We start from the raw sequence: 26,857 nt of genomic DNA, 5'->3' as shown, positions 1-26,857 counted from the left end.
TTCAAATACTGTGACTGAGCAGGAGCTTGGGACAGCCTGGCTTTGGGCACTGACCAGAGGAGACCCATCTCCATACTGACAGGGAGAGCCAGGGAGACACGAGGAGGAAAATTCCTCCATCCAGAGAAGGAATCTCTCCTTTATAGGCTATTTGGTATTATTGCATTGAGAACAAGGAAGGTTTTTTGGGAATTTTGGTGCACCATCAACAAACACAAGTTTGAGACTTGATGCTGAGCACTTACTTTGCTTTTGCTTCTGCATCCTCATAGGCTTTGTTGGAGACATCATCCAGGCCCCCAATCAGGTGCTTGAAGGAGCTGTAAAGACAAAGGGACACTTTGAGAGGAAAATCATTGAAACACCAAGGTTGGAAAGTACCCTGAAGATCATCCAGTCCCACCAGCACTGCCAGGTCCACCACTGAACCTGAAGAGATTCCACCTGGGAGCCAAGAAATCCAGTGTGGCTTTTTGGCAGCATTCAGGGCTGGACCTCAAATGCCAGTGAAACACCAGGCCCAGGCCTCAGAAATTCTGGAGATGAAGAAACCAACACCAAGAAAATCCAAAATTATTTATCCAGCCCATTGAAATGGCTGCTGAAGGTTTTCACCCTCCAGTAGAAGTTTCAGGGTAAATGTGCCAATGTGGCTGGTGGTGGCACCTCAACCATCACATCCCTGTCCTCCAACCAGGAGCCCTGTAAATCCCTCTGCTTCCAGAATGAAATTTTCATTTGTGGATCCCAGCTTTCTCATCTTTAGAGAAAAGGCATCCAAAAACGCATCAAAAGGGTTCAAAACTGAAAGAGAGGGCATTCAGGTTGGATATTGGGAACTGGGAATTGTTCTCTGGGAGGGTGGGCAGGCCCTGGCACAGGGTGCCCAGAGAAGCTGTGGCTTCCCCTGGATCCCTGGAAGTGTCCAAGACCAGGGTGGACTTTGGGGCTTGGAGCAGCCTGGGACAGTGGAAGGTGTCCCTGCCCATGGCAGGGGTGGAACTGGATGATCCTTAATATCCCTTCCATCCCACACCATTCTGGGATTCCATTAAAAACTATAAATTAGTAACTGAAATCAGTGAATGCCTTCAAACAAAAATATTCCACATGAAAATTTACTTTCTACTATCCAATTCCAGTATTCCCAGTGGGCATGTCGCACACAGATTTTCTTTTTTTCAAAGAAGAAAAATTTGAAAAGATGAACTGCTGCAAACCAGAACCTCTTGACTGATCTCCGCCTTAGGGTCACAGCCTCACAAATGAAAATCCTGCAATTCTTCTGTGCTCCTGACACTTCTGAGGCACAAAACACAGAGCTGAAGAGCAGGAATTGCCTTAAGTTGATGAAAAAATGAACGGAAACATTGAAAAAAAGGAAAGAAATAAACCTAAAATCCCCATTGACAGCCACAATTCTGACCTAAGGAATAAGAAGGGGACATTTAATATGGCCCTTTCTCAAGGAGGATTTGTAGGATCAAAGAGAATGAATGGCACTTAGCAGGTGAGGAAAATCCAGGGCAGCTGGGGAAATGCAATGTCCTGCCAGGCATGGAGTGAGCCAGGGAGACTCCGTGTTCCTGGGACGGGAACAGTGGGACCCCGGAGGGCTCAGACACACTGACAGTCCTGAGCAGGTCCTTCAGCAGATGCCTGACCCTATGGAATGTCCCCCATGGATGTGTGGAGAGCAGAGAGAACACAGCAGAACCAAGGGAGACACAATTATCCTGTTGGAAAAAGCTGGATTCTCCCCATTACTGTGGGGCAGGAGGTGACAAATGGGAGAGGGGGTTTGGATCTGGAGCTGCTGTAAGGGCTTTTCCAGAGGAATTCTCCTCCCTGGGGCTGTTCCAGAGCTGTGTGCACACAATGCTGTGCCCTGTGCTCTGGGATGGCCCTGCTGGAGCAGGGAGGTGGCTCCAGGTGCCCACTGTGTGTCCTTTCAAACTGACCCATCCTGGGATTCTCTGCTGAGAATTACAGCTCAGGAAATGCCCTCTGCCCACAGCAATTTCCCCAGTCTTCCCCTCCACTTGATTTATTATATTTTAAATCATACAATCAAGGAGATAATTTATGCAGCATGGGGAAAGCAATTAATTAATTCATTAATGAGGAGGAGAAGGCACAAACCCCTTTGTTCTCACATAAACTCATGTCAGTAGTTTTTAACCAGCCTTGTAATTACTAATATTTTTAATATTAGGATGTGTTAATAATGGGAGTAACTTTTCAACCCCAAAATCCTTGCTCAACAGTGAAAACAAGAACAATTTAGCTCCTTCAACACCTCAGGTTTTATCTTCCTGTTGCTGGGAATGTTCTCACAAGATGAAGCTAAACCTTGCAAGGCTACAGTGAGAACAAAGCAGGATTGGGGTATTAATGCCTAACTGCACCCCAAACAGATATTTAGGCAATTAATTAACACAGTAACACCATCCTGGAAGGCCCCAAAAGATCACCTAGGACCTAAATTGTGATTTAGGCTTGGTTTACTTAAGAAAATGTGTCAGGGTTAAAAACCCCCTTGTTTTTGGCAATGCAAATAAATCTTTTCTAGTGAAACAGCAAAGAAAAAAAAGTCACTGAAAGGAGCAACAGCAGTTTCTCTAAACCCCTTAATTTTTATTAAAAATTTTAGGCCAGACTTAGTACTGGGCAATTTATTAAACTTCACTTGAGCCCCTTTTCTATTGCCCATCTCAACGTTGTTGAAGTCTCGGCTCGGTCCAACCTCCCTCAGAATTCAATCAGAAATTGCTCAGATTTTTTTTCTCCTCGTGGTCTTTTCTCTTCTTTTTTTCTATTCTCTCCTCATAACCAATTTTCTCCATGGATAAACTTCGCTCCGACTGGGAGAAACAGCAAAGCAGCAAACCCTAAAATCTCCACTGAACGAGCTCGGCTCAGCTTATATGAGGTCAGTCATGCCAAGATAATACTCTTTTATTTCATGTTTCTCCAATTTCCCTTGCCAGGAGGGCCAATCCAATAACCTTTGTTGACACCTCACAGCTTTCCCTGATTAAAACCAAACCCAGGTTTTGAAACACAGACAATGATGGGAAATGCAAAGCGGAAAAGCAGAAAATAGCTGAAATATTTAAAATGTTGCCTTAAAAAAAAAGCATCTTCTTGATATGTACAGCTGAAGAAGATGAGAAGCTGGAAAAACAGCATTCAGTGTAAATTCCAGGTAGTTCTGTAACTCTGTCAGCAGCAGCTGTGCCTTGAGTTTTCCTGGCTCTGATCCATCAGCTCCTCTCTCTCAGTTTGCATGAGGCAGTTTTGTCCTCCCAACACCCACAGTGTTGCTAATTCTCTGAGCTCCAGGAAAACATTGTTGGCGCCATAAATAAATTATATGGAAGGGGAAAAAATCCCATATAAATAAAAGATGAACCTGAATCAATCTCAGTGTAAATATTCTGACAGTTCAGGACCAGCCATGAACACTTTCAAACGCTTTCTCAGTTTCAAGAGGTAGGTGTGAAAAAGAAAAGAATTGTAAAGTTGCACCTACTTGTCCCTGAGGGTGCCAGTGATGATCCAAACGTCAGGAATGAGTTTGAAGCCTTTCCCTCCTGTTTTCTCTCCATACAAAGGGGCTGCAAGTAAAGTCTGCCTGTGCATCTTCATTCAAACTGATCCAGAGAACAGATGCTCAAGGCGTGTCTGCACCATTTTTATCAGAAGACCTTTTACAGACAACTTCCTAAAGGACCAATCCATCAAATCCAGCACATATTTGTTAACTTTCCCTCAACTGTACTTCTGGAACAAATCTAATAACCCCTCCAAGGAGCCTGGAAATTCACCAGGAGGAGCTCTGACAAGGCTAAGCTCAGAACAATTTGGAGGCAATTCCATTGAGCAGCTCCCATAGTAACTTTTTTCCCAGAGGATGAATTCCTGCAGTGTCACTACAGAAAAAACTTCATTAACAACAGCCTTGATCTTGTAGGGTCAAGGCAAGTCCTAAAGACAGAAAGTCCACGAATTGTTAAAAAAATTTTAAAAAGCACTTTGAAATAAAAATGCCTAAAAGCCATCTGAAAAATGCTGGGAAACATTAATTGTGTCCCCAGAGTGGAGGTTTGAGCAGCAGGAAATGGTGGGACTGCAATGAGCTGTGTGGCTCCTCAAGTATCCAAAGGCTTCTCCAAAATTCTCCAAATTCCCTCAGATAGTCAGATATCCAGATGGCCTTTTTTTAAAATTTTTTTTCCACAATTCCCACAAACATTTTGTGGATTTTTTTGAAGTTTCCAGTTGGTTCTGTGCTCCATGGCTGGCAGGAAGAACATTGGATAACTCAATCCCAACTCACCAGAGAGCTTGAGCATGGAGCTTGCCCCGTGCTGTGATCCCTTACAGGGCTGCCACCCACCCTCATTTCCTCAGCCTTGTCACCCTCTCACTTCATTTTCTCCACTGGATTACTGTACCTCCTCTTCTGTGTTGAAATTTTTATGATAATGGGAAATTCCTTGGAATTTTTTTTTCTGAATTCCAAGTTCTTTCTTTCAAATGCACTTGACCAGGTAGTACGACACAATATTTTGGTTTTTTTCCTGGCAGTCTTCTTCCTTGGGGGACCAAAATGAATGGTGCTCCCAATGAGAACCATAGAATTCCTAGAAAAGTTTGAGTTGGAAGAGACCTTAAAGCCCATCCTGTCCCACCCCTGCCATGGACACATTCCCTGCAGGGACACCTTCCATTATTCCAGGGTGGCCTGGGACACTTCCAGGGTTCCAGAGGCATCCACAGCTTCTCTGGGAATCTGTGCTAGGGCCTGCCCACCTTCACAGGGAAGGGTTAAGAGCATTAAGGACCAAATCCCACCGAAATTCATTATTCCAGTAAAGGAAGTGACTCAAAAACACAACTGCAAGATGGAAAAAATGCCAATGCTTTTCATAAAAATATTTTCAGGACAAGGACAAGTGGGAACGAAGTCCATGGGATGCATCAAATACTTCCTGCAGGTTGTTGTCATTGTTAGATCAGGATTTTGCTCATTCCTATGCCAGAAAAGGAGGCTGGAAATGCACTTTGCAAAGCACATCTTCCTAGACCGACAGAAATATCTGTACTACTTTTTGGGAGTCTTTGGGGTGTATTTGGGACTGGAAGAGCCCTCTTCCAGTTTCACAAGGAAATTAAAAAGCAAGGCAGCACCAACATCATCTGGTAATTACAGACCCATCATGAGCTCCAGTTTGGTTTCCCTTGTGGTATTTCTGACTCCCACTGCTTCAGCCCTGTAGCCAGTTTATACATATTTAATAAATTCCAGAGATCCTTTTAGGCAAAGCATTCCCTCTTTTCATGCTTAAGCAATTCCCTTCTCAAACAGAACTTGCCCAGAGCTCTTGGCTCATCCCTGTGATGAAAGTTTCCCATATTATTCACCCCCAAACTACAAACTCTGCAACAGCTAAACCAGTCCTAAAATTGCTGGGAATATTGGCAAATCCAGACCAGGCTCACACCTCTCTTTAGGAATAACTTCTTGTGGCACCAAGGTGGGACTCTCTTTGTTAATGAGATGGGAGTGTGGCTGCTGGAACAATTTTTGGATGCCTTGGGAAGCCTTTCACAAGGAATTTGGAAGAGTTACCCTGCTGCAGATGATTCCAGTGGGTGATGTTGGTCACTGAGACTGGAATTCTCCAGGAATTCCATGTGTTAAGGAAGAGGTCTTTTCCCATCACTTGTTTTTTGAAACTCCAACACCAGTTTTTCTGAGCTGCTTCAGATGGGGACACCCACAGAGCATGGAAATTGCTGCTTCAGTGGTTCCATTCTGATTAGGCAAAGAGCTTGTCTGGGAAAAGGAAATATTTGGCAGCTTCAGTGACTTGTGTCACCCCTCCTGCTGCATGGAACAGATTCCAGCTGCAGGGAGCACCCACTCCCTGCTCCCATTGCTGCCTTCTGTGTCACACAACATTTGCATCCACCACCACAACCCAAAAGGTGTAAAATTCGCTCTATCTGGAAATAAAAAGATGGTTCTTTTTCCTCACCAATTTCCCAAATTGTCACAAGTCCTGGTAGTTTATCTCCACATGAAATTTTACTCCTGCTGTTTTCATTCCTACAAAATAACAGCCTAAAGAAGAGCTGGGACACGAAATTCAGCACAGTCCAGGACACAGGACAGCCTGCTCTGAGCTATATCAATAGGGTCACTTTTCTTGCACTATAAATAAGAATTTTATAAATAGTGTTACTCTGCTAATTGCAGAGTGTTAATAGAATCTCTGGGGTAGATTTACCACAGCTTCATCAGTTTAAATTTAACTTGTACTTCCTTACTGTTTCAAGGGCATTGTATGCTGAGGACAAGGCACAGGAGACAAGGAAAGGAACAGTCTGCAAAATTATCAGGAATGAGTGACTTGAATTATTTGGGGTGTTTAACTTTCACTTTGCAAACCAAAAATATCTGTTGCACAAGTATAAAAATAAAAAGCATAAATTACTTGTTGCTTTTTATTTCTCTGAATTAATGATTGCTAAATTATCTAATTATTAAAAGCATAAAGATTATTAAAATATTCTCTTGTTAAATAATCAAATTCTTCTTCCTCTCTTTGCCCCACAGCATGAGAAGGGAGGCTGGGTGTTTTACTTTCTAGGTTGAGAAAGGAGCTCTCACCTGTTCCCCACCTGTATTCAATGGACAGACCATGGGTTTTGCAATTAATGATAAATTAACATAAATCAGAACTTATCAGGATTTCTGAAGGTATTCCCCAGCTCAGCCTTTACAGAACACTGGATTTCCAGAAATAGAGGCTTGTGAGATAACACAAACCACTTGTTTCACAGCAGGATTGAGGGGATGGAGATCAGCCTTGAAAGAGCACAGAACTCCATCTCTCACCAGAACACAAGAAGGGCTCCAGAATGGCTTCTAGGGATCCACTGGGATCATGGATCCAGCTCCTGGCCCTGCCCAGACACACCCCAACAATCCACACTGCTCTGAAAGCTCCTGGCCCAGAGATGGGTCCCACATACTTCAGAAATCCAATGGATTTATTTTTCCTTTTCAACATCAGTAATTTTTTGCCGTTATTCCATAGTTTCTGGCTGCCTCCTGCAGGTTTCTTGGGGCTCCTGCACTGGGGGAGGCAGTGAAAAGTCAATGCCTATTCACCCTCTCTGTGGGTTTCACAGATCCATACCACATTCCCATGGAGAGATTCCCATGAAGGTGTGTCCATGCTTTTTGCTGGTCTGTGCCAGTGTTTCACAACAGGAAAACCAGCCCAGGAATCATGTTCATTTTTTATGTCATTTTATGTCATTTTTATGTCATTTTTTAATACCATTCCCAGTAAATGCAGAGAGCAGTTGGATTTGCAGCACTGGAGCATCCAGGCATGTATTTTTCTGGATTAATCCCCCCTTAATTCTCTCAACCTTCCTATACAAATTATTATTTTACTCTTCTGATCTCCTGTATCACCTCTGAGCCACAGAGCTCCCAGCAGGGCTGTAGCCTTCTCCCAAGGACTCTCCATCCCCACGTGGACTGGGATAACAGCCTGCTGCAACATTTGCCAGGAGCTGATGCCTTTCAGGATGTGAACTCCACCTGTGTCCCACTGTAACACCCAGCTCCCTTTCTATGATTCTAATTGTCGCTATGGAATTTTGACTGGTTGATTTAGGGGCACCTTCCCTCCATTCATCAAGGACACCTCTGTGACTTTATCACCCCAAATTAAGAGGCCTCTCTAGAGAAGATGATCCAAGGCTCCCGTTAAGCTCTGGAAAAGGTTTAAATTGGAGTTTTCCCCCAGCCCCAGGCAGAAGGAGGAACTTACTCTCTGTCTATGACCAGACAAGTGACCGCTTCAGCTGCGATGACATTGGCTGTTCTGACATCTTCCCTGCAAGAGAAAACACATTTCTTCTGTTATTCCCATGGCAATCTTCAGATTTCCAACAAGAGTTCTTCAAGCACTTTGAGGACAAATTTCTGGCTTTCACACCTTTTCCTTGCTGTTTTCATCATCCATATGGGCTAATAAAAGACTAAGATTCCAAGACTAATAAAAATATCAATTTAATTCATTTTCATAAGTTTGATTCGGTGTTCCAGTGTTTAAGAGTCAGTGCTGCATTTTCTGGGTTCAGTTTATCCCAGTTCCCTCCAACCTTTCCATATTCCAAGGGTAAGTGGATTACAGGCAAGAGAGACCTCCCCTCTTCTAAACAGTATTCATTTAGGCTGGAACACCACTCTATGCTTCCATTGCAGCAGAAAATTAGATTTACAGGTGCTGTTAGGAACAGAAATTCCCATTTAAAGACTGGAGGTATTAAAGCAGGAATATGGTTAAAAAAAGGTGATGCACATGAACGCTCCCTTCCAGGCCATCATTAATTAACTTTAATTGCTTTGGAGATCTCTCCATGTTCATACCTTTAGAGCAGAGCAAGCAGAAATACAAGGGAAGAACATTAATATTCCAGCCTGTGCTAGAATGCTGACTCTGAGTCTATTTGGCCTGGAATTAAGTGAGCATTAGGGCTAATTTACCCCACTGATAAATCACATTGTGCTAATTTGAAGCAGGGAGAAAGAAGCAGAGGAATAGCAGTGGATAATTATCTCTATTAACTCCTAAAACTTGGATAAACACAGAAAGGATAGGGATGGATAATACTGAATTCCTCATTAAGTTGCTGTAGCCAGCTTTTGCCAATATATTGATCCATTAAAATGAGAATTCAAACTTGTTGGTGTCCACTAATTCTTGTTAAAACTCAACACATTTTTCCCATTATCCCAGATGCCGCAAAAAGACATTTATCCCTTTAAATCTATGGATCACAGACATTATTTGGTTACTGTTTTGTACTTAGATGATTACAGACCAGGAAAATACAAGAAAATTGGTGGCCTCAGTTCAAACATTTTCACTAAAAATTTGAAATTATGTATTCAGATGCACAAGGGACTGCTGCAATTTCTGTTATCTTCTATTAATCCATCTTTTTCTAGAAGGTGACTTTGGTCAGCAGCTGCAGCACAGGGAGGTACAGAAATCCATGGCATTAAAGGCCAATGAAACCTTGGAAGTTCATGGCATGAAAAACTCCAAGTGCAAGGCATTAATTGGGAAAGAAATTACTAAGAGGGGATTAAAGGCAAGGGAAACTACCAGCAAGTGCCCAGTATTAAATGAGAGAGTAACTACTACAAGTAGGTGGCATTAAACACAACAAATAATTACTACAAGTGCACAGACTTCAGTGCAGAAGTTACTATTACAAGTGCATGGTATTAAGTGCAATGAGTAATTTCTACAAGTCCAAGAGTAATTCCTACCACTGCACAGCATTCAGTGGAAAATTAACCACTACTAAGTGCACAGCATTAAATGCAGAAGGAATTACTACAAGTGCATGGCATTAATTGCAACAAAAAATTACTGCACCAATTGCAAAAGTAATTACTATAAGGGCACTATTACTAAATGTAATAATTACTACAAGTGCAAAGCATTAAACCCAGAAGTTACTACTGGTAAATGCACAGCTTTGAAGGGAAAAGTAACGACTACAAGTGCAAGACATTAAATGCAGAATTTATTGCAAGTGCACTGCATTAAATGCAACAAGTAACCCTGGTATTAACTGAGACAGTAACTACTGCAAGTGCAGAGCATTAAAAACAAAGGTAATTACTCCCAGCACACAGCATTAAATGGAAAACTAATTACTAGTAAATACATGAAACAACTAATTACTACCAGTGCAAAATATTAAATGCAGAGGTTACTCCCAGTAAATGCACAGCATTAAAGGCAAAATAACTGCTAGCAGTGCAACAAGCAAAAAGTAATTACTGCATTAAATGCAACAGGTAGTTAATTACTACAAGTGCATTAAATACAAGTAATTATTTTTACAGCACAGAACTAAGTACACAGGCAGCTATTAGAAGTGCAATGTATAAAGTGCAACTTATTAGCAATTAATTAAATAATTTCTGGCAGCGCCCACCACCCCATGTGGGAGAGGAGAGGAGAGGAGAGGAGAGGAGAGGAGAGGAGAGGAGAGGAGAGGAGAGGAGAGGAGAGGAGAGGAGAGGAGAGGAGAGGAGAGGAGAGGAGAGGACTGACTTGGACACTCCCTGGCCTTCATCCCCTTCCTCCTCGGAGCTGCTTCCCGAAAAGCTGCATTTCTCATCCGTGGAGTCGCCCTCGCTCTCCGAGTGCTCCATGGCCCTGGCTGCTCCAGCATTTCCCCTGGACACTCCTGATCCCCTCCAGCTCCCAGCTTTGTGTCACCCCCTGGTATTTTACAGCTCCCCCAGCCCAGACCTCGGCACCTGCACAAAGGTCACAGCTGCTGCCGGGGCTCTTGGCTGTGGAAATCAAGGAGGTGAGGATTTGGGAGCCCTCAGGAGATCCTTGGCTGTGGACAAGGGCCAAAAATCCCATCAGGAAACCTCTTGTGCCCTTTTCAGCTCCTTAAGCCCACGGTGGAATTAGGTGGCAATAATATCCACGTTCCTAAATGTTCCCAGGTATGTCAGCACACTACTGGAAACACCAGGACATTATTTAAGAGATGAAATGCATAGATCTGTTTCTCTCCTTGGAATCTTTAGCCAACCTCACCACATTGGGAAGTTACAACAATTTTGCTTCTGGCAAGCTGTCAACAACTCAATTTAAGAAGAGATAAGTTTATACTTCAGCCTCTGTCTCATGGTTTTACCTTAGGCTGCCATAATTTGCCCTAAATGTAGAAATATTTGAGGTAATTCCTATTGTTTTGCTTTTTTACCTTCCTACATTCCCAAACTACTTGAAGTCCTGTTCCAACAGAGCCCCCATAGCTCCCACTGCTCCCAATCCACTGGATAGGGACTCCACCCCTGCCCTGGACAGTCAGTTCCAATGTTTGACAGCCCTTTCTATAAAGGAATTTTTCCCAATATCCATCCTAACCCTCTTCTGGTGCAATTCGAGGCCGTTTCCCCTTGTCCTGTCCCTGTTCCCTGGGAGCTGACCCCGACCCCCCCGGCTGTCCCCTCCTGTCAGGGAGTTGTGCAGAGCCAGAAGGTTCCCCCTCAGCCTCCTTTTCTCCAGACTGCCAGAATCTCAGGAGCAGCTCCTGGGAGTATTTTTACTTTTAGAACTCTCAGTGCAGTAAAGACAGAGCAGAGTTTCCTTGACCAACAGAGCCTCGAAAAGACCTGAGGCCTCAGCTTCATAAATATTCCAGTCAATTTAATTATTACAAACGGCTTTTTTTTTTTTTTTTTTTTTTTTTGGTAAATATTGTACAACCCTTGGCAGGGCCTAAACCTTTTGGCTGGAGCCACTGGGACTAGAAATATATTTATATATTTTAGGAGCAGTCAGTGAGGGCTAACAAGATGCTCACAAGGCATAAAACAAAGTATTAGAGGGAGCTGGTATATTTTCTATTTGGAGAGTTGTCCATTTTGCTTATATTATATTTATACTTATATTATACTTATATTGAGTATAAAATCAGTAAAATAATATTTTTAAAGCTCAACAAGCTGAATTGTTGTTCTCCAAGAAATGTTTTGTTTTCCCAATATCCATGAAATCACGTGGGGTTTTTGCTGCATGCCCTCAAACTGGGGTACCTTGGAGTCGAATCCCTCCTGTTGCATTTCATTCCCTTTTAGGAAGTGAGATTTTAATGCCTGATGGGATTTTTACAAGGTTTTTTATGAAATGGCTTTTCAAGTGCAGCTTTTTCCAATGGCACCTTTTATTACTTTCACATTAAAATCTATAAAAGTTTAGTAGAGCATGCTGTGTTTATTAATCCCAATGATGTATTTTTATATCAAAGCCAATGGCAAATGGATGTTGGGTTCTCAGGAAGATGAAAGGCTGGAAAGCCAAACTTTGGCCTGTGTGGGGTGGTTTTCCCCCATGGAAATCAGGCAGATCCAGGTGATTGATGCAGACACGGATCACAGAATTCATAAAATTTGGAGAACTCCAAAGTCATCAAGTCCAGTCTTTGATTCCCATTTTGTCAACTCCTTCCCTGGGAGGGTGGGCAGGCCTTGGCACAGGGTGCCTAGAGAAGCTGTGGCTGCCCCTGGATCCCTGGCAGTGTCCCAGGCCAGACAGGATGGGGCTTGGAGCAGCCTGGGATAGGGGAAGGTGTCCCTGCCCATGGCAGGGGGTGGCACTGGATGGCCTTTAAGATTCCTTCCAACCCAAACCATTCTGTGACCCCATAGATGCAGCCACATCCAGTTGTTTCCTGATATTCACCATTCTCCTCCCTAAAAACAAGGATAAAACCCCATTTCTTGGCTCAGGAAACTGGAGAGCCTCGAAGGACCACCCAGAGCAGGTGGGTCAGTGCCTGGTCTTTGGTGGCTGCTCTACAGAACCTGCTGCTGCCTGGGAGAGTCCCTGGCAGAAACCTCCTGTCCTGTGGGACCTCAGGAGATGAGTGCTGAGATCAGATGAGAATGGTGTTAATGATGGTTTTCAGAAATAAAAAATGAGGTTTTCCCTGGTGGCATTTAAATTATGCCACAGGACTATCCAGAGGTTCCTAATTTGCTGCTATTTGAGTTCTTTAATGCATTTTCCCACCTTCCAGCACTGTACACCTGACCTTGTTACAATATTCTTAATAAGGTTGATCTAAAGCATTTAGGACAAGACCCGTAAGATGGGGGGAAAACAGGAAAAATCTGTTATTAGCTCGAATTTAGCAATAAGAGCTCAAAGCCCAGCATCTCTGTCTTCACTTTGATTTTACTGGGTATTTTCTGATAATGCCATGACTTTCAGGTGGGAGATATGAATCAGCTTTATTGGGTATTCTGAGGAGTGGTACCCAAATTTGGTCATTTTCTATCCTTTTAGAAAGAGGGATTTGCCAAACTGGAGACTTAAAAATGCCTTTTAAAAGCTTTGAATACTTTTATTCTTAATGATTTCCAATAATTCTAGTAATTCTAATAATTTCTAATAAATACTTTTATTTGTAATAATTACTATAACTTCACCTGCATCTTGGCCTAAAGTTGCAACAGGGGAGATGCAACAACCACCTGCCTATTCTTGATTTAGTAAAAAATAAATAAGCGAGGTTTTATGCGCCAAAACCAAACTAAATCTCGCAGTTACTGGACTTCCTGTGAGAATCCTACTCAAGGAATCCAACTGGCATGAAAAGAAATGAATTCCTGGCCCTGGTGGGGGTGACCTACAGGGGATTCTGGCGCTGGGAGTACAACAGCAGTGTTAGGAGAGCAATTTAGGGTTGTCACCCAGCAGATTCCTGGGAGGAAAGGGATAGATCCCCATTCCCAGGCTTATCTCCCACTGCTGTGGTGTGCTGATGGATGGTGCTACTGCTCTGAATATCCCGAAAATGTATTTATGGCAGTGACACTTGTTGACCTTGACATCTCCACCTCTTTTGTGCTGTGGGGCAGCTTCTCTCCTTCTGGTGGACATGTCCCACCCTGCCACAAAGGATTTCACTGCTCTGAGGACACCTTTTAGGTGATTTTATAGGGGTTTTATATGGCAGGTGTTGCTGGACACCCAAATATGAAGGTGGAAGGTTCAGCACTCAGCACTGGGAAGGCACAATAAAAACCTCAGCAATTATTACATTCATAATTTCAAGCCATGATGACCCTTCTCGAAACCCTGTCTTCCTTTTATCATTTCTATGAGGCAAGCAGGTATTTAAGGACAAATTGGGATGAGTTCCAACATGGTGTTTGAATCTGAGGCCATTCAGCACAGGAAGGACTCAGGAGCAGAAGTGCTCCTCCTCCATGGGAGGGTCTGCACTAAACCAATTCCAGTGCTAAAATAGGCAAGAACTTATGGAAATTTGATTAGGAATTAAAAGAGTTTTTATAAAATAAAATGTTTGTCAAAAGACAAAATAAAACTCAAAGCTTAAATAAAATATGTATGGGAAAAAAGCCCAGACATGAGGCTGAATTATAGCCCTGGATTTTGAAAAACAGCACTGGAATAGTCTGGGAAAGTCACCTGGAAATTAAGAATTACGTTTTCCTAATGTTCGATTATTAAAATTCCCATGGGTCTTTCAGGCTTGGCAGAAAGTAGCACTGTCTGTCCTTGAGATGTCAGCGTCTCCATGGGAATCAAATTCCTCCTCAATTATTTTTCTAAAAGAGGGGAATTTTGGTGCATTCAGGAAAATGTGAAGTTTTAGATAAAAGTTTCTGTCTTCTGGGAGTATTCACGTTCCAAACGTGTGTTTCAAGGAAGGATCCCACTATTTAAGTTTCCAAGGCCAGGTTGGACAGGGCTTGGACAACCCTGGGATAGTGGAACGTGTCCCTGCTCATGGCCGGGGTGGCACTGGGTGGGCTTTAACATCCCTTCCAGCCCAAACCATTCTGGGATTGATATTTGGGGTTGATATTCCCTATATATTTAATATATAAAGAAAATAATAACTATTTATTTCCTGACAAATAGTGCTTTCCAGATCCACAACTCACAGGTAGCAAACCCCAGTGGAACAACATTCCCTGTGGCTCTCTCTTTGCTGGTGATGAGCCAGGAGCCAAAGCCAGACTGGAACTTCCAGAAGTTGGAGTGCCAAGGGAAGGTGGCAGATGGATTTGGGATATTTGCCTGAACACCCGTGCAAAGTGGCACCCTCAGCTCAGTTTCCATCCAGGTGTTCACACTTCAAAGTGCCCAACAGCCTTTCCTGAAACATCTGCCTGCAGCCAGGAGGATCCATTTCACAAATCCCATTTCAGCAAAACAAAAATTTCACCTTCTGTTAATTCCACTGAGCTTTTCTGAGTCCTTCAGGCAAACAGAAGGATTATTGGCAGTGCTGGGATGGGAACACTTGGAAGCCAGAGAATCATGGAATGGTTGGTATTGGGAGGGCCATTAAGGACAGGGCAGGGACACCTTCCACTATCCCAGGCTGCTCCAAGCCCAAAGTCCAGCCTGGCCTTGGACACTGCCAGGGATCCAGGGGCAGCCACAGCTTCTCTGGGCACCCTGTGCCAGGGCCTCCCCACCCTCCCAGGGAACAATTCCTTCCCAATATCCCATCTATTCCTGCCCTCTGGCAGTGGAAGCCATTCCTTGTGTCCTGTCCCTCCATCCCTTGTTCCAAGTCCCTCTCCAGCTCTCCTGGAGCCCCTTTAGGCACTGGAAGGGGCTCTGAGCTCTCCCTGGAGCCCTCTCCAGTACCTGTGGGTTGCCATCTGTCACAGCCACTGCTCTTCATTTTCTCTGGGCATAGAAACTCCATTTGTGCTACCCCTTGGGGAATCCACCTGCCTGGGAAGGGAATTCCAGCTAAATCCAAGAGCTGCCACAACACAGTGAGGATATACACTGCAGGTATTCCCATATCCAGCTGAAATCCTTATTGTTGCTGACTTCTAAGGCTGAAAGAGATGAGTATCTCATCCCTTATCCTTTGCTTCCAAGTCCTGCATGGAATCTGTTTTAAACCCCTGTAACTGCACCCATTCCACCATGGCTGGATCTGCCAGCATCAGGACAAGCAAGGAACCACAGAACTGTTGGAAAAGCCCTCTAGGATCATCAAGTCCAACCATCCACCCAACAGTGCCCAATCCTCCCCTAAACCCTGACCCCAAGTGCCACATGCACAGTTTTAATCCCTGCAGGGAGCCAGTGTGTCACACTGGTGTTTCCCACTGCTGAGATGGGAGCAATGCTCAGAAATCCCTCTCCACTGATGGTAAAACCATTTCCAGTGGGCTCACCATTCCTATTGCTCCCAGGAAACCCTCAATGATATTGACTGAACTCACCACAGTGTTTCCACAGTAGTTCAAAAGTCAGGGAATAGCAAACACAGCTTTAGGAATATTCTATAGGAATTAAAACTCATATTTGTAGGTAAGCTGTGTCTTTAGTTTAGTCTGAAGTGACAGATAAACCCAAATCTGAGTGACACACTGGGATGGTAGAACCTCCCTGCCTGCCAAAACCATTAATGGTTCAACCCAATTACTCGTGTAATTTATTCAGAATTATTTTAATGAACCAGTCTCACTAGTCCGTAATTAATTGTATTCCCCAAGTGAAACAACCCAGGGGTACAAAATGACCACTTTTTCATTAAAGTGAAATAAAACCCTGACACATCCCATCCATTGCTGTTTTAATCAGCCAGTGGGCAACAAGAGCATTTTTAAGATACATTAAACGTTAATTATCCCATTCAAGGACAAATCAATTAAACCTTGAACAAATCAGAAGAGTTTCTAGAAACTGGTGCCTTGCAGACAAATCTACCCTGCACAGGGAACTTATCTGCCAGCCTTGATCAGATCATTCAAAGCCAGGCAAAGCCAAAGACCCAGGAAATGACAAAACCCCAGGAAACTGGCACAGATAAAGAGGTAATCATTTATTTGCATTATTTTCCTCTAAAAAGAAGAGAGAACAACAGAATTCAGCAGCCAGAGCCACATGAAATGGTCCTTGACACATTTTCTTCATGAAGAACTCAGCAGCCACACTTTAATATTATTTAATAAGTTAAGAGACAAACACAAAGAGGGAATAAGAAGACCTCCAGGACCATTGATAAACGGATCTCCACCTTGTCAACTCCTTCCCTGGGAGGGTGGGCAGGCCCTGGCACAGGGTGCCCAGAGGAGCTGTGGCTGCCCCTGGATCCCTGGCAGTGTCCAAGGCCAGGTTGGACAGGGCTTGGAGCAGCCTGGGATAGTGAAAGGTGTCCCTGCCCATGACAGGGAATGGAATTTTGAATGCTTAAGGCTCCTTCCAACCCAAGCCATTCTGGGTTTCAAAGAAATCCAAGCCCCTTTTCCCATGGCTACCTCATCCTCTCCAAGCCCTGGATACTGATAACAACTTGGGCCTGGATGGAAAGTGTGGATCCCCTAAACTGAGAAGTGATCCAAAGCTTCTCCTGAACTCCAGTAGGAACACAGGGTCACAGGGTCATTGTCTCATTATGACTTCAAAGCTCCTGACAATTAAAATCCTTCCACTCTTTCACTATTCTTAATCTGGAATCTCCACATTGGAAAAGCATCTTCTGCAGCCGTAAAAGGAGAAATAAGGCTACAAGGTTAACTCCAATACTTTATTACAGGCCTTTCTTCAAGAGTTTCCAAATGATAAAACATTTCCTAAATGAGCTTGCATTCCTTGGAGATGTCCTGCTTAGGGAGCTTTATCCATAAAATATCCAGTGTTGCTCAAGGACACTCTGGGGGCGAGTTTAAAATCTGAATTTTTCCTCTTTTTTTTTTTTTTTTTTTTTTTTTTTTTTTTTTTTTTGCAGCAGGACAATAAACCAACAGTGCAAAAGGCTCTGACTTTTCCAGTGTTCCAAAGAGTTTCAGCTCTCTCAAGTTTCCCAAACTGCCAAATTATTTCTTATTTATTATTTCTCCAAGTCTCTAAGAGCCTGTCCAGAAAGGACACATGGTGGAAGATTAAAAAAATATACTGCAATGCCTATGAATTAATCCTGTGCTCTTGTGGACACCCCCAAATCCATGGAGATTAGATACATTCCCATTTTCCTGACAATAAAGACCAGGCTCAAGAGCTTTTTGAAGCAAACAATGGCAATAATCCCTGTTAAATCCCAGATTCCTTAGTTTAAATCAATTTTCTTGGGATTTATTCCCCTACCAATTTTTTTTAAGCAGCTCCAAGTTGTCCTGGGACATGATGGAAAACTTCAGGAAAACTGAAGCAGTGCAATAGGTGATGCTCCTTCCTTTGAGAGTTTTAAGATTAGGCTGGATAAGGGAATGATGACTTTGCTCCAGGAGATGGGACATCCCTGCTTGCATCAGGAAGTCGAACTGGGGACCTTTAGAACTCTTTTTTGGCCAATATTCAGCTGATTTTTCTCTATTACCTGCCCACTCTTCCCCACTCCCTCTGGCAAATCCAACTGATTTGCAAATGTCCCAGACTGTGGTTTTTACCACTGTCTCACTTCCAGTCCCGTGAAGAACAAGAACCAAACACCTTTCCGTGCCACCTCAGTTTTCCTTCAGGCAGATTTATCCCAGAAAGGTTGAAAAGAGCACTGGAAGAATTTCAGATGCCAATTCCAGATGCAAGACAGGAGAGAAAATCCCAGCCAGAGCCATCCTTAAAAGCAGTGCATTAACCTGTGAAAGTGGGAGATGTTGGAAATACCCAGCTTCAGAAAAGCACAATATTGGCTTTCAAATTCCATCTGTTTTTGCAAAATTTTCAAAGTGTCCAAGGTCAAGATGTTAAAAGGTCAGGATGTTAAAAGGTCAGGATGTTACAATCCCGGGAAGGCTTCACCAGCAGTGAGGAACTGGGATCACGTCCTGGTTGTTTGATGCAAGATTTACTCTGCAGCTACTGCATAAAGGCTTGGACGTCATTGGTGCAGTCTCCCAGCCTCTTTATGGCCTGACGCATTCTCTCCACTCCACTGAACTCCCAAATATTCCCAGCAAGTTTTACCCTGTCCTTTCAGCATGGAGAATATGCCCCTGCCCAGGGCTGCAGCCAAGGGTGTAGAAGAGCTGCAGTACCATGGAAGAGCTGAGTCCTTTCAGTCTATAGGACTGTCCAGGAACTTCCTGCCCAGGAACTTCACATTCTTTTCTCTCTCTCTCTGATTTAATTTCCTTTAATTTTTTCTCCCCTGGGAAAAATGTTTTCCCACCCACTCAGCTGTAGAGGACTAAAGATAGTTTGGAAGGCCTCAATCCAAAAGTTCATTTATTACAAAGGAATCCTTCCCTGAGAGAGTGGGCACAGGGTGCCCAGAGCAGCTGCGGCTGCCCCTGGATCCCTGGCAGTGTCCAAGGCCAGGTTGGATGGGGCTTGGAGCAGCCTGGGATAGTGGAAAGTGTCCCTGCCCATGGCAGGGGGTGGAATGAGCTGGTCCTTAATGTCCCTTCCAAACCAAAACATTCTGAGATTCTGATATTCCCTGTCACCATCTCAGCCCTAGAATGGTGCAAAAGTAATATTTTACTTTCTTGAAGGTGAAGTTCCCAAATAGTTTATATCCAAAATTACACTGCAGGGTGAGAAAATAAATCAGCACCTAGGACAAATACTGAGTAACCTCCTGTAATAGTAATTTTCATCTTTATAATACCATGGTTTATATAAAACTCTAAAACCTTCCAGTTTCTTCTCAGTTCTACAACTGCCAACTGTACATTTAATTACAGCCTGACTGTGGACATAATGGAATTTAGCAGGTGCCTTAAGGATGTGTCATTTAGAGCTTTAGACTTCAGGAATCATGAACTGGATTTTACAAACCCAGGCAGGGGCTGAGGGGGAGAAAAATTAAATATAAAAATTTTTGATGAATTTAAATCTCTGCCAGGCCCTTCAGCAATTGGAGTGAAATTGCTTCGTTAGAGAAGTTCTGCCACATAACCCTAAACCACTTTTTCAGTCTGAACAAACCCGAGATTAAATTGAGATGAAGGCTGCACACAGCTTTAGTAGTTTTAAATGAACATTTTTCTTTTTTAGAATTTAATATAAACATAGCTAAACCTCTGAAAATGTCTGTTCCATCCAAGGCACACATCTCAATGATTCCCATCGCTCCTGTTGGATTTGGGACAATCTGTGGTGAAATTCCTGGGGGAATCACTGACACTTTGCTTCAGAGAGCTCGGTGAAAAATATCAATTTAAAGAAATAAATGCAGGAAATGTAATTATTGTCAGCAAATCTGCACTTCCTAAGGGGTCTCAAAGCCTAGGCAGCTCTGTGGGTCTTTACTGGGAACATCTCCCAGGCTCACGAGCATCTGGAAGAAGCCCCAGGATACTTTTTATAGTGTAATAAATGGGTGTGGGATGCCAAAATCACCCGTGGAAAGGTTGTATGGAGGCAGGTCATGGAGGGAAAAAGAGTTCTGGTTTGAGACAAGAAAACTGAGGAGTCAGGGTCCAAACAAAAAGGGTCAAAGCAATCCCGACAGATAACAGCAATTCCAGAGCCTCACAGTGTCCAGCCATAAAACCTCTGGAGGGTTTTGCCATATGGAAATCTTGAGACTTTCTGTATAGGGAATTCTCTTGTTGGGAGACAGACAAGTCCAGAAATGAGCTGTGAGACATCAGGGTAGAGGAAATGAGCTGAAATTCAGTGAAGAGAGGAAAAAACACACCCACCAAAAAAAAGACAAAAAGGAGCAATCAAACCCCTGAAATCCCCATGTGGAGGCTGGAGAATCAACATAACTCTTCCACCACATGTAGGAAGAAGGAAGTTGGGGATGCCAAGAGAAGGTTGTAGTTTGCAGCTCTGAATTCCAGTGACAACTCTTCAAGTCCGAAAATGGATTGGTGATCCTGGGATTTTTTAGGAATGCTTAGGAATGGCTATACTTAAAGACCAACAGTTGAGTTGATTGACCAAAAGATGAAGAAAGGAAGGAAAAAAAAAATAAGAATGAAATCTATCCATTCAGATAGATGCTATAATCAGATCCTTTTAGGGCTGGAGTTGTGCCAAGTGCTCTCTGTGAGCCTCCTCCATCTCAAATCATGACTCGATGATGCTGTAAAACTATGAGAGAAGAAATCCCAACAGCTTTCCATACAATAAATAATATTGATGGTAAGGAGAGAGGAAAATGGGGCAGCAGCTCAGAACTCAGTGCTCAAAATGTGTTCTTCTGGTGAGGGAAAAGATACAAAAGGGAGAAGGAAATGAAGGGAAATAGTAAAAGAAGGATTGTAGATAATGGAGACCATGAAGATCACTCCAAGAAGTGACCAGAAGAGAATTACTTTTGAATCCCAGAGCAGGACAGAGTCATGGTGGGACATGTGGTGCTTCAAAACTCCACAGGGCACAGGAACAGACTATCCTTGTGTGCTAAAAGATGAGTTGATGAGGCAAACATCCAGCTTGGATGGGCAACGAGGTTTTGATGGACTTTAGGAATAAAAAGAGGATGTATCATCTTTGGAAGGAGGGTCAGGTCTCTCAGGAAGTATTTAAGGCAGTTGCTAGGGCATATAGGAAAAAAATTAGGGAGGCCAAAGCTCAGTTCAAACTTAATTTGGCAACTTTTGTAAAGGATAATGAAAAATGTTTTTACAAATATATTAATGGTAAAAGGAAGGGTAAGACCAACCTTTGTTCTTTATTGGATGAGGGAGGGAACTTAGTAACTGCAGATGAGGAGAAGGCAGAAGTGCTTAACACCTTCTTTGCCTCAGTCTTTAGTGGGAAGATGGCTTGTCCTCAGGAAAACTGTCCTCCTGGGCTGGTAGATGGTGTCAGGGAGCAGAATGTTACCCAGGAGGAGGCAGTCAGAGCTGAGCAGCTTAGATGTTCATAAATCTATGGGACCAGATGGGATCTGCTCTAGTGTTATGAGGGAGCGGGCAGATGAGCTTCCAAAGCCACTCTCCATCATTTACCAGCAGTGCTGGCTCACTGGTGAGGTTCCAGATGACTGGAAGATGGCCAGTGTGACACCCATCCCAAGAAAGGCCGGAAGGAGGATCTGGGAAACTACAGACCAGTCAGCCTGACCTCAGTATCTGGCAAGGTTATGGAGCAGATCATCTTGAGTGCCACCACATGACACCTACAAGATGGCCAGGGTATCAGATTCAGCTAGGATGGGTTAGGAAGGGCAGGTCATGCTTGGCCGACCTGATCTCCTTTCATGACCAGGTCACCTGCCTGGTGGATGCAGGAAATGCTGTGGATGTTATCTATCTGGATTTCAGCAAGGCCTTTGCCACTGTCTCCCACAGCATACTCCTGGAAAAACTGGCAGCTCATGGCTTGGACAGGAGCACTTTTCACTGGGTTAAGCACTGGCTGGATGGCCAGGAAGTGGTGGTGAACAGTGCTGCATCCAGCTGGCAGCCAGTCACTAGTGGTGTCCCCCAGGGATCAGTGCTGGGGCCAGTCCTCTTTAATATCTCCATTGATGATCTGGATGAGGGCATTGAGTCCTTCATCAGTAAATTTGCAGATGACACCAACCTGGGGGCATGTGTTGATCTGTTGGAAGGTAGGAGAGAAGGTCTCCAGAGAGACCTAGAATGGTTGAATGGATGGGCAGAGTCCAATAAGAAGCAGTTTATTAAGTCCAAGTGCAGAGTCCTGCATTTTGGCCACCATGACCCCCTGCAATGCTATAGGCTGGGGATGGTGTGCCCAGGCAGAAGGGGACCTGGGGGTATTGGTCAACAGCTGACTGAACACGATCCAGCAGTGTGCCCAGGTGGCCAAGAAGGCAAATGGCCCCATGCCTGTATCAGGAATAGTGTGACAGCAGGAGCAGGGAGGTCATTCTTCCCCTGTACTCAGCACTGGTGAGGCTGCACCTTGAGTACTGTGTCCAGTTCTGGGCCCCTCAGTTTAGGAAGGATGTTGAGATGGTTGAGTGTGTCCAGAGGAGGGCAAAGAGGCTGGTGAGTGGCTTGAAACACAAACCCTGTGAGGAACGACTGAGGGAGCTGGGGTTGTTTAACCTGGAGAAAAGGAGACTCAGAGGTGACCTTATCACTCTCTATAACCTCCTGAAAGGTGGCTGTACTCAGGTGGGGCTGGTCTCTTTCTCTAGGCAGCAACCAACAGAACGAGAGGACACATTCTTAAGCTGCACCAAGGGAAATATAGGTTGGATATTAGGAAAAAGTTTTTTACAGAAAGACTGATAAAGCACTGGAATTGTCTGCCCAGGGAGGTGCTGGAGTCACCATCCCTGGATGTGTTAGAAAAAAAGATTGGATGTGGCACTCAGTGCCATGGTTTAGTTGAGGTGTTAGGGCATGGGTTGGACTCTGTGATCTTGAAAGTCTGTTCCAATGTAGTGATTCTGTGATGTGACAGCACCTCAGGAGAACCATAAATTGTCCATTTTCTCTTTGGAAAGAGAAAAGCAGGGACTTCTTGGGCAGAGAATGGGGACAAAATCTGACAAATGATGGTCAGGGAATGAAAAGACAGCTGGAGGACTGCTGCTGAGCTGGAGAGATGGCAGAAGCGGGAAGACAATAATCATAATTAAGGAAATCAGCCTGCTGCAGGATTCCTGCCAGCACAGTTTGGCAGCACAAGAACGAGTGGATCTGGGGATAAGAACCTTGTGTGTGGAGAACTAAGAAGACAGAGGAGGTCTGGTGCCTTGAACCTGCAAAGAATCAGCTGCTGCAGGACTGGAATAGGAAGATGGACCATGGGAAGGGAAGGAGAGGTTCCAGAGGAACAGGGGCTGCATGGGCTTTCCACTGGCCAGATGTCCATCAGTGTAATGGCCAGACTTTAATAAAGCAGATAACTCACAGAGAAGGCAGCACGGTCCAGTCTATCCCCAAAATCCCAGGAATCCAGTGGTTAATTCCAGTGTTGAGGGTGCTTTCTCACCTCCACTCATCAGCAGTGCCTGTGACTCCCATATCCATTAAGGGTGTCTGGTTGGAAATAAGCAGCATTGTCCATGGAGTGCCCCAGTGCCCAAGCCTTGTCCCAGCCCTGTGGGAGGGGTTGGCAGTGTCCCAGCTCTGACAGTGAGGGAAGAGCTGTCCAGCAGAGGGTCAGATCTGTTCACACACTCTCCTACACAGCTGGAGATATTTCCCCTCTTAAATTCCCTGGAATGGGAAGCTTGAGCCTCCAGTGGAGATTTGGAGGGATGCCTTAAGATTTTAGCCTTTATATTTTCAAATCCTGTACTGCATTAGTGCATAACTCTAAACTCCATATAAAGTGTTAATTAACTGTCCTCACATTTTGGTCAGACAAAACAATCCTTCCAGGCCTGAGATCCAAGGACACCCAACTGCCTCAGTCTCCAAAAAGTAGAAATAAAAGTGAATTGGGGGGAAGCAAACTGGGGTTATATGACTTCCTTACCTGAAGCTGTAAGTAGAGGATTAACCCCTGATATGTAAATGGACCAAACTTATATCTGCCTGAAAAACTTGTGGCCATCATGCATCTTGGGTGTAGCCCTTCTTGGAGGCTTTTGACTGCCCAAGGTGTACCTACTGAAGGCCTTCAATAAATACCTACTCTTCTTCTCTTAATCTTGTCTCGCCTCTGTTCCAGGTAGCCACTCCAAGGCATCAGGAGGGTCAAGGACAACATGGTTCAGCCTAACAAAATGTGAATGGGTCATCAAGCCCTAAGGGTGGCACTCCTAAACAAACAACCCCAACCCTCTGTGTGCAGCAAAAAGGGACCCTGGGTCTCCCCCACATGGACTTTACAATAAAAACCAGGCTCTCCTAAGAGCAAAACCACCCCAAAATTTCAGATGTGGGAGCCAGACCCAAAGGTAACCCCAGCTCCTCACACCAATCCTGGTGCTGTCACGGGAGCGCTGCCTCTCACAAGAGCCATGCTCAGGCTGTGCCCTCACCTAAATTAACACTCAAATTTGGGTAGTGATAGCACTGTTTGTTACTTTTAAATGTTACCCCTCTCAGGGTGGGTATTTCCAGCCAGCCTTGCTGCTCCTCAAGATCCCAGTGGCCAGACTGGCTCCAGCCCCCACTTTGAAATTACAGTGGCACTGCACAGGGACAGGGACAGGCGGGGACAACTGGAATCTTCTGGAATGCACCAAGGAATTAAAAGCTTAAGTGTATCTTTCTTATCAACAGCCAGGGCACCCCAAGTGAGATCAGAGGCTGCCACTGAAAGTGGAGTTGTTTGGAGCCTGATCTACCATCACTAGCCCCTGTGCCAAGTCTGAATGTGTGCAAAAGATCTGCTCTGAGACTTAAAATTGATGTTAATAATCATCAAACTCAAAGCAGGGCACTGGTAGAGTGATGGCTATAAAGAAATGGGAATATATACAGGACAGGAATAGTACTCAGCCTATGGAACTCTGGGTGTTTATGGAGAGAGGATGAAGAGAACAGCAAACATAAAAAAATCAGGATTATTCCTACATTGTTCCCAGCTTTGTATCACTGACTGAGCCCCCTCCAGTGCCTAAAGAGGCTCCAAGAGAGCTGGAGAGGGAATGGGGGGGGAAAGAACAAGAGGAATGGCTTCACACTGACAAAGGGAAAATTTAGATGGAATATTGGGAAGAAATCCTTCCCTGGGAGGGTGGGCAGGCCCTGGCACAGGGTGCCCAGAGAAGCTGTGGCTGCCCCTGGATCCCTGGCAGTGTCCAAGGCCAGGCTGGACAGGGCTTTGAGCACCTTGGAATAGTGGAAGGTGTCCCTGCCCGTGGCAGGGGGTGACACTGGATTGGCTTTAAGGCCACCACTGCCACATGTCCCAAGTGCCACCTGCATACATCCTTTAAATCCCTCCAGGAATGCTGATCCCATGGCTGCCACAGGTGCCTGTCCCAGTGATTGACAACATTCTGGTGGAGAAATTTCCCTTGATATGACTAAACCTCCCCTGGTACAACCTGAGGCTGTTTGCTTTGGTCCCTTTGTGCTTAAATTACAGCAGGCAAAATGCAAGCCATGAGCTGATGTTATTCTGTATTTTAGAGGGAGAATTATTTTAATATGGTTCTAATAGAGAACATTTGATTATTTATAAAGCACAGGCCTTAACACTTAATTACAATGGTGCCTCATAATGATCACCCAATGAGTGTGCCCTGCATCTCTATTCCAGGTTACTGTGCAGAAAACTCCCTCAATTTTCTAAAATTGATAAATTACAGGAATTTTAAATGGAGCTCCAAAACCCGACATACAAACTCAAATCCATCCTGGGTACAAAAGAATATTTGAACAGGAGCCACATCACGAGGTGCTGGAGTAAATTTAGCTATAAATTTAGGCTAATATCCCTTTTTTTGCTCTCTTTTCCCCTCTTCGAGTCCATCTTGTTGCAAACCTGCTCCAAGTGTTTGCTAACACGGATTATCCTGTCTACATCCCATGAATTAATTCCTACTCCTGCATCCCCCATAGGCATCTACACTTGTTTGGGTTGTTTTTTTGGTTATTTTAGAGGAAGTCAAGAGAATTCAAATTCACTGCTGCATTCCTCAGTTCTACTTAATGCTTACAAACTTGAACAGAGCTGGGGGGAGTATTTTGATGGAATCATTTTCCCAGGAAAAATGTGTGATTTACTCACTGGAACTCTTGTACAGGGATTTTTTCTCTCCTCTCATTAAAAACATATTTATTTTACAGCATGGATTTTTTCCCCCAACTAGAAACATTTGTCATAAATCATCATTTTGACACAAACATCCTCATTTTGAAATTCTAGGATAAAACATTTGGATCTAATAGTTGGTGGTTATTATTGATAGCAAGGTATTGTTGCAGGACAAAAATTATGTGGGAATTTTCTCCCCCATTGTTTCCTTTTTTTTTTTGCACAACACAGGAATTGCTTGCAAAAAATCATGCAAAGAGGGAAAAGGGAAGAGTTTGGAGCCTTCAGCCCTGCCAGGCTGTTTCACACCCTCCAGATGGGAAAAATGAAGTGCAGTCCCAGGGTTTTGCTCTTTTCAGGAAGCAAGAACCAGATCTGACACCTGAAATCTCTTCCATCACCACCCATTCCACTCATCCTGCTTCAGACAGGAAAATAAATCCCCCAAATTGTGCTAGTTAAAAAATTTTATAAATTAAAACCATATTCTTTTGATGTGAATGGTTCTCCAGCAGCTTTCTCAGCTAATAAATAGCAATAATATTTAATATTTCCTATGCATTCCTTATTGCAGCAATATTTTCAGGCTCTGAAGGAACACAGAGGGGAAAAGACATTGGAAAAATTCTTGGAGATGTTAAGTGCAGCCAAAGCAAATATATGGGTAACTACAGACCTTCTGT

At 44.0% G+C, this 26,857-nt stretch overlaps 1 protein-coding gene across 2 annotated transcripts in view; it reads right to left on the bottom strand.

The window, feature by feature from the left end:
- Positions 1 to 26,857, bottom strand: part of PRKG1 (protein kinase cGMP-dependent 1) — a 361,647-nt gene that overhangs the window by 54,645 nt on the left and 280,145 nt on the right. For both annotated transcript variants that reach the window (XM_014882250.2, XM_014882251.2), the window contains exons 8-9: positions 7,860 to 7,925; positions 246 to 320 (exon numbers count right to left, since the gene is read on the bottom strand). In XM_014882250.2, coding sequence (XP_014737736.1) covers positions 246 to 320; positions 7,860 to 7,925 — 141 coding nt within the window. The remainder of the gene's footprint in view (positions 1 to 245; positions 321 to 7,859; positions 7,926 to 26,857) is intronic.

This window comes from Sturnus vulgaris, chromosome 8 (assembly GCF_052056855.1).
Source record: "Sturnus vulgaris isolate bStuVul1 chromosome 8, bStuVul1.hap1, whole genome shotgun sequence".
Taxonomy (NCBI): Eukaryota; Metazoa; Chordata; class Aves; order Passeriformes; family Sturnidae; genus Sturnus; species Sturnus vulgaris.
Note: the sequence above shows the minus strand (reverse complement) of the source record. Positions and strands in the feature narration are given on the sequence as shown.